The 8496-nt window shown below is 52.3% G+C and overlaps 1 protein-coding gene across 1 annotated transcript; it reads left to right on the top strand.

Annotated features, from left to right (window-relative positions):
- The first annotated feature begins 128 nt into the window (after positions 1–128).
- On the top strand, positions 129–5594 carry ANGPTL4 (angiopoietin like 4). Its single transcript, XM_019711958.2, has 7 exons — positions 129–622; positions 829–939; positions 1065–1182; positions 3407–3520; positions 3833–3928; positions 4018–4299; positions 4973–5594. The coding sequence occupies exons 1-7, from the start codon at positions 287–289 to the stop codon at positions 5152–5154; spliced, it is 1239 nt and encodes a 412-aa protein (XP_019567517.2). The 5' UTR covers positions 129–286; the 3' UTR covers positions 5155–5594.
- Positions 5595–8496: the final 2902 nt, after the last annotated feature.

The following is an 8496-nucleotide window of genomic DNA, read 5'->3' as shown; positions in this document are numbered from 1 at the left end:
ACGCACAGAACCCCACCCCCGGTAGCCAGCCCCGCTCCCCGGCACGCCCCGCGCTCCGCCTCTGAGGCTGCCCCGCCCCCTCCCGCACCCGCCTTATAAAAGGGGCGTCGTGGGGACACGCTAAACTCAGAGGGCCCGAGGCCGTGGTCTGAATCTCACCTGTGGCTTCTGCACCCACTTGAGCCTCCACCGGGGTCCCCGCATTTCCAGACCCCGCGTCCGCCTTGCACCCCCGCGTCCCTGTGTCTCCGAGTTCCCGCATACCCACTCCCAAGCCACCGGAAGGATGCGTTGTGCACCGACGGCCGGAGCAGCCCTGGTGCTGTGTGCCGCCACGGCTGGGTTTCTGAGCGCGCAGGGCCACCCCGCGCCGCCCGAGCCGCCGCAGCGCTTCGCCTCCTGGGATGAGATGAACGTGCTAGCGCACGGGCTCCTGCAGCTCGGCCACGGGCTGCGCGAGCACGTGGAGCGCACCCGAGGGCAGCTGGGCGCATTGGAGCGTCGTCTGAGCGCGTGCGGGGCCGCCTGCGAGGAACCCCGGGCGTCCGCCGCGCCTCCTAAAGTCCCCGCGAGTCTATTCCCCGGCGGCGAGACCGCCCCAGAGACCCTCCGCAGCCTGCAGGTACGTGCGGCCAGGGGTGGCGGTACATGCTCCTACTGTTCTTATGCGGGTCTGGAAGGGTGTGGACAGAAGGGGCTTCCAGGGCTCCCCAAGCTCTCCTGCCCAGGTGTCAAAGGATGAAGAGTAGGAAGGATGGAAGGGTGGATAAGTGGAGAGGTTGGCGGCAGAACGCCTGGTCTTCACGAGGGTTTTCACACTCTCCGTAGACTCAGCTCAAGGCTCAGAACAACAGGATCGAGCAACTCTTCCAGAAGGTAGCCCAGCAGCAGCGGCACCTGGAGAAGCAGCACCTGAGAATCCAGAATCTGCAGAGCCAGGTGCATGAGGCTTGCCCCACGTGGGCAGTAGGTCGAAGCTGGACCTGTGGGTCTGGGTGTGGAGTTGGACAGGCTGGGCAGCCTGAGTCAGCCAGACCTGACATCCTCCTCCCATCCTTTCCCAGGTGGGCCTTCTTGCCCCCATGCACCTGGGCCACCGAGTGACCAAGCCAGCCAGGAGAAAGAGGCTACCCAAGATGGCCCAGCTAGTTGGCCCTGCTCACAATATCAGCCACCCACACAGTGAGTGTCCAGCCCTTTGCTGTTCTCTGGCAGCTCCCCCCACCCCCCCAACACACACATGCTTGTCATTCCCGTACCTGTCCTTGTCAGGTTCCCATTACTGAGGAGGAGAGAGGTCTTGGCCCTGGCTCCCTGTGGGCTCTGGGGGAGGGCTGATGGGGGCATCTCCCTCCTTAGGTCTGCCCCTGCCCACCCCACCCTCCTTCCTAGTGGGTCAGTGGGCTTTCTCCAAAGCTTTGCTGGCCACTAATAGAGTAGGGGTTGGGAAAGAGGATCAAAGTGGGACTTGAGCTGCAGGGGTGTGAGGAAGTAGGTGGTGCAGCTCAGGGACACCTCCTTGTAAGTTGGAACCTTCTAGGAGGGCTCCAATGGTGGACAAGAGGGTGCCAGCTAGGGAGTCTGGAGTCCTCATTGGGTGAACAGCAAATGCCTGCCTGGGAGAGGGGTTCTGAGGTTTGGGCCTCCCATGGTCTCTTGGAGTATGGATCTAGAAGGGGGAGTGAGGGCAGGGGACCCCCATCTCCCTGGCTAGACAGAGTCACTTTTGCATCTCTGACAAATCCAGGACTCCTAACCTGCACATCTGGTCCCTCACTCCTCTCTTGGCCCAGAAGTGCCTGATCGTCCCCATTTCCCATCCCCGCCCCCCACAGAGAGCTGGCTCTTTGCCACTGTATGGAGTTCTGAGTCCTATTAATATGTGTCTGCCTGAAATCGCCCCAAATGTCCAACCAAAGCACGTCTGTGTATGTCAACACAGGCTCCCAGCTCTATGTCTCTGCCCCACCCTCAGTTCAGGGTCCCAGACCCAGCTGACTTCCCTGTGGTCCTCCTACTCTGTCAGTAGGCCTGGCATCTGTGGCTGTCTGCAGCCAACTGGGTGAAAGTTCAGACCTCCCCCCCGCCCTTCACACCCTCAGCTGGTTGCTGGATTCCTCTACTTTTGAGGGATCTTCGGACCCTACCCCACCACTTCCCTCCCACCCCTCCAGTAAGAGTCCAGTACACTCTCCCAAACTCTCCTGGGATGAGGGGATTCTGGGTGAGGCCAGCAGGCATAGGTCTGGGCTGTGGTATGTGGAGGGGTTGGAGGGGTGGACGTGTGGATTTGGGGACTCCCAGACTCCCGCTCACCCTTGCCAAGTAGGGGAAAGTTCAGAGCTGGAGGGAGAAACAGCTGGTGCTAATGGAAGCCACATTGGTGGTTTGGACCAGTGCCTGTCCTGATTGGAAGAGAGGAAAGTAGGGGAAAGGGGAGCTGCCCCAGGGGCCGGAAAGTGTCTCCAGTCATTCTAGGCCCACCCCCACCCCTGCAGTGGTGCAGACACACTCACCCCTTGTCCTGGGCCTTTCACCTCCCCCGAGTGACCTTTCCCCTACTTTCTTTGCAGGGCTGGGGGTGGGGACTTCCCGAGACCAGCCCTAGCTGTCCCTCCCTCCTCTCTTCTTCCCTCCCTCTCTCCTTCACGCCTCCATCATTCAACTCCCCCTCTGATACCTGAGACCCCAGGCAGAGCCCTCTGTCCCTTCAAGCCCCATCCAGGCCTGATGCTCATCCCCCACTAGACAAAGCAGAGCCTGTTCAGCTCAGCTCAACTCTTGCCTCCACCCCAATCCAGCTCTTGCAATCATTCACTCATCAATCATTCATTCACTGTCTTTATTAAATACCTGCTGTGGGCTGGGAGCAGCCTGGCACGGGTACCAGACTGTGGGCCAACAGCACTTCCTGTCCCTGGCCTCAGGGAACCCTCTTTGAACGGAGGGAGTGGGGAGACACCACCAGATGACCACAGAGTTGGAAGTGAGAAGTCCTCGATGCCCCTTTCCAGGGATCTGGCCTGGTCTGGGGGGTCAGGGATTCCTTCTAGAAGCTGGGACCTTTAGAAGGAGGCAGAAAAAGGTGTGGGGGAAGACCTCCTAGGCAGAGGGACCAGCATGTACAAAGGCCCTGTGGCAGGAGGGTGTGTGGGACAAGCTATGTGCCCAGAAGGTGGGCGTGCTGTGTGGGTGCCGGGGCTGGTCCCAGCGCCTTGTAGGCAGTGCTGAGGAAGATCACAGAGACATGGGAGACTTGAGGGAAGTGGAAGGAGGGTGTCATGAACTCAGGGTTGCCCTCTCATGTCACCATTGCCTGCTGCCCAGGCCCTAGACATACCTATTTCCTAAGATCTCCAGGACTGCTCTCTGCTTCAATCTCCCCACCCCTTGCTTTGCCCTGCAGGGCTGCCCAGGGACTGCCAAGAGCTGTTTGAAGATGGAGAACGGCAAAGTGGACTGTTCCAGATCCAGCCACAGGGGTCCCTGCCTTTCCTGGTTAACTGCAAGATGACCTCAGGTAGGATGTGCTGGCCCACCAGGGCACCCCGAATATCATGGCCCCTGTTGTCTTTCTGTCAAATGTAGCGTACATCCCTTGTTCCCATTCTCTTCTGGGTTCTGGGGACAGCGATCTAGGCTGGCCCCCCAGCCTGCTGGCCAGCCCACAGTATTCCTTCCTTTGATTACATTCCTCCAGTCCTGCTGGGATGAATGAGGGGAGCATTGCCTTCCCTGGGTTTGGAGGTAGCTTGGGGTTTGGGAGCCAGATGGAGGAGTTGGGGTCCCCTGTGAGAAGGGTCCTCCTGTGAACTTGTACCTCTCTGGGCAGATGGAGGCTGGACCGTAATTCAGAGGCGCCAGGATGGCTCTGTGGACTTCAACCAGTCCTGGGAAGCCTACAAGGCTGGCTTTGGAGATCTCCAAGGTGGGTGTTTTCAGAGGGGCCAGAGGTACAAAGGGAGGAGGGGCATGGAGGTGGGTCCCCATCTCACCCATTGGTCTCTCCTACTGTAGGAGAGTTCTGGCTGGGCCTGGAGAAGGTGCACCAGATCTTGGGGGACCGCGGCAGCCGTCTGGCTGTGCAGCTGAAGGACTGGGAGGGCAATGCCGAGTCGCTGCAGTTCCCCGTCCACCTGGGTGGCGAAGACACGGCCTACAGCCTGCAGCTCACCGCACCTGTGGCCAGCAAGCTGGGCGCCATCACTGTCACGCCCAGCGGCCTCTCCCTGCCCTTCTCTACCTGGGACCAGGACCACGACCTCCACGGGGACAAGAACTGTGCCAAGAGCCTCTCTGGTAAATGAGCCGTGTCCCTCCCCGTCTTGCCTACCGGGGCCTTCCCTTTCCTGCCTTTCTTCTTCCCTGCCCATCCGTTCCCATCTTCTGCTGACTTGCTGCGTGCCCTTGGGCAATGACTTAACCTCTCCCACATTCAGTTTTCCCATCTTTAAAATGGGTACAACCATAGTGCCCACTTCATAGGATTATTATGAACATTCAATGAGATGACATTTGTGGGTTGGTGGCTGGCATGTGGCAAAGCCACCAAGACAAACCCCATCTTGTTCTAATGAAATCAGAGGCAGAGCCCGGGCACTGTGAATTGAAACATACCAAACTGCCTTTCGGTGCATCAAAAATGATGGAATACGGGTCATTTCATATGGTTCAATCTAATATAAATTGATGAGAAATGACAATTACAAAGTCTTGAATGAATGTTGGCCATGTATCAGGTGCAGAGAAGTAACTTGCCATGGTCACAGATGTGAAAGCTATGGTTACTGGGCCGGCGGTGCCAGAGTCCCTGAGGCTTCTCTGTCACAATCTGGGGTTCTTTGGAACTCAATTTGACAACCACTGCCAAAGCCCTCCCATCTGACCAATGCCTAGCTTTATCCTCATCGCAGCCCCAGTAGAGGCCCAAGGACCTTGGCTGACCATGTTTCCTTTTCTCTGACCTTGGCAGGTGGCTGGTGGTTCGGTACCTGTGAGCACTCCAACCTTAATGGCCAGTACTTCCGCTCCGTGCCACGGCAGCGGCAGCAACGTAAGAAGGGCATCTTCTGGAAGACCTGGCGGGGCCGCTACTACCCGCTGCAGGCCACCACCATGCTCATCCAGCCCACAGTGGCCGAAGCAGCCTCCTAGCCTCCTTGCTGGGGCCTATTCCCAGGCTCCTAGAGGACAGTAACTCTGACTCTGGTCCAGCATGTGGCCACTCCCTGCCTGGGCAGGGGCCATCTGGAGCCTCGTGGACAGAGAAGAAGCCCATGACTGGAGAGGCCCCCTTTCTGAGTGGAGGCTACAGGCGATACTCTCTGAGGACAGAACTGCAGGGCTTCAGGACATAGACCCACAAGCGTGGGACCAAGGGGCATTGAGGCCTGCTCCTCGCCTGTCCGAGGAGTGGGAGACGCAGAGGGACCAGGAGCAACCAGGCTGGCCCTCGATGGCGAATTCAGTCACATTGACTGTCTGGGGCCCAGCGCCTCACGGTGCTGTCGTCTGCAGGCGCTGTGGGTTGAGCCGGCGCCATGGTGTTTGGGTGGAGCTCGCACAACTCTTGGAATAAAAGCAACTTCAGAACATGTTGTTCTTCTTTGTCCTTCAATTTGTTTTTAAAAAGTGGACAGTTTCAAAGTCCACGTAAACATGTTCCCAGGGTGGAGGGTGAAGACTCCCAGATCGCTTAAGGACAACACTGGTGATCCCCACCACTCTGACAACTGATTTTCATCTCCTTCATTTATTATTCCACAATGTGTATCATTTTTATTTTCAAAATTGTAAAACAAGGGGCGGCTGGTTGGTTCAGTGGTTAGAGCACAGTGCTCATAACACCAAGGTCGCCGGTTTGATTCCCACATTGGCCAGTGAGCTGCGCCCTCCATAACTAGATTGAAAACAACTTGACTTGGAGCTGATGGGTCCTGGAAAAAAACACCGTTCCCCAATATTCCCCAATAAAAATTTTTTTTAAATTACAAAACGAAACCCTGATTCAATCCCTCTCGAAGCAGGTAACAGAGAAAATGAGAACCCCTTCTTGATCATGCTTATGTACATGAAGCACGATTAACTTTTAAGTGTCCCACTAGCTGACAGATCTATGTGAGTCGCATGTTTAAATTTTTTTCTAGCAGTCACAGTTTTTAAAAAGTAAAAACAAACAAAAAAAATAAAAAGAAACAGGTGAAATGAATTTTAGAAATATTTTATTGAACCCAATGTATCAAAAATACTATTCCTGTTTCAACATGTGATCAATATAAAAGTTATTAATGAGATATTTGACATTGCTTTTTGAACTAAGTCTTTGGACTCTGGTGTGTATTTTATGCTTACGGCCCATCTCAATTTGGACCAACCATATTTCAAGGGTTCAATAGTCACAGAGGCCAATGGCTACCATATTTGGACAGCCCAGCTCTAGTGTGTACATTAATGCAGTGTTTTGGGTAAATTTTTCACTTTCTTTGCCACATCTGTGTAAGTTTTTGTTTAAATTTGCTTTAAAAATACATATATAAGGTGTGGCCAGTTAGCTCAGTTGGTTAGAGCATGCTGCTGATAACGCCAAGTTTGCTGGTTCAATCCCCACATGGGCCACTGTGAACTGCGCCCTCTAAAAAATATATATATATGCACACACATATATACATATACACATATATATTCAACTAATATTTATTGAGCACGTGCTATATAGCAAGCCCTGTACTAAGTGCTTGGAATACTCTAGTGAGAGAAAAGTCCCAAGCTTACTGTTAAAGCCCCTTCCATTACAGATAGGGTGACCTATAATTGACTGTCCAAACTGAGACACTTGAGAGTGAAAGGGAGTGTGCTGTTAATAATTAAGCCATATGACAGTCATAAAGCAGCTCCCAGGCATATGAGGACTTACTCAGTTTTAAAAAATGTAAACAGGGGCCGGCCTGGTGGCTCAGGCGGTTAGAGCTCTGTGCTCCTAACTCCGAAGGCTGCCGGTTCGATTCCCACATGGGCCAGTGGGCTCTCAACCACAAGGTTGCCGGTTCAACTCCTCGAGTCCCGCAAGGGATGGTGGGCAGCACCCCTGCAACTAAGACTGAAAACGGCACCTTGAGCTGAGCTGCCGCTGAGCTCCGGGATGGCTCAGTTGGTTGGAGTGCGTCCTCTCAACCACAAGGTTGCTGATTCGAGTTCCGCAAGGGATGGTGGGCTGTGCCCCCTGCAACTAGAAACGGGAACTGGACCTGGAGATGAGCTGCACCCTCCACAACTAAGACTGAAAGGACAACAAATTGAAGCTGAACGGCACCCTCCACAACTAAGATTGAAAGGACAATTTGACTTGGAAAAAAGACCTGGAAGTACACACTGTTCTCCAATAAAGTCCTGTTCCCCTCCCCCAATAAAATCTTAAAAAAAAGTAAAAAAAAAAAGTAAACATATCTCCACCATGTACGAGAAACCAATTATCACCTCCCATAAGCAGGTTAGTAAAACTAAAGTCAAAAATAAAACAATGCCAATGATTTAAAATTCCAGCTAGAAAACTGATCTGTGATCTGTGATACATAGTGGCTGCCCCTGGAAGGGTGGAGTGGGGGTTGACTGGGAAGGGACATGATGGAACTTTCCTGAGTTACAGTGATGTTCTGACTCTTAATAGAGGTGGGTTGCTCTGGTGTATGCCTTTGTCTCAGCAAGTATCCCCTTAAGATTTGTGCATTTCATTGTATGTAAGTTTTATCTTCAAAGAAAAGAGACTACAAAAAGAGCCATAAACAAATACTGAAGTCTAGCTAATGAAATGCATGCTGAAGTGTTTAGAGGTAAAGACAACTGATGCCTTCAATTTTCTTTGTTTTATTTTTAATGTTTTCCACCTTTGTTACAATTGATATTAACATTGTGTAAGTTTAAGGTTTACAATGCATTGATACATTTATGTATTTTGAAACGATTACCACAGTAGCATTAGCTAACACGTCCACACATCACATAATGCCATTTCTTTTTTGTGGTGAGAACATTTAAGATCTTTTTTAGCAACTCTATTAACTCTAATCACTGTGCTATACATTAGATCCTCCAAATCTTTAACTTTCTCTGAAATGTATCAAAAAACAAGATGATGGATGGGTGGATAGAGAGGTAGATATGTGTGTGACAAAGCAAAATACTTTTTGGGATATGAGTACAGACATATCTTCTGTACAATTCTTTCTACTTTCTAAGTGTTTAAACATTTCACAGTAAAACATGGGGAAGAAAATTCTAGCCTGATTCTGTTGCCTACTGCAGGCTCTCAGTCTGCATCCCAGTTCTGTTTTAAAAGGGAGACGAGGGTTAGAAAATTGTTCAAGAGATATGAGCCAGAGAGAGTAAGCCTCTCTCCTGGAGAGATAATAAAGGATTTTAAGAATTGAGAAAAGGTAGGACTTTCTCGGTATGTGGTTCAACGTTATTCAATGCACCACCCAAAATTATCTCCCATATCAT

The sequence above is a fragment of the Rhinolophus sinicus genome, linkage group LG07 (genome assembly GCF_036562045.2).
Source record: "Rhinolophus sinicus isolate RSC01 linkage group LG07, ASM3656204v1, whole genome shotgun sequence".
NCBI lineage: Eukaryota > Metazoa > Chordata > Mammalia > Chiroptera > Rhinolophidae > Rhinolophus > Rhinolophus sinicus.
The sequence above is the reverse complement of the archived record's forward strand: the minus strand, read 5'-3'. Positions and strand labels throughout refer to the sequence as shown.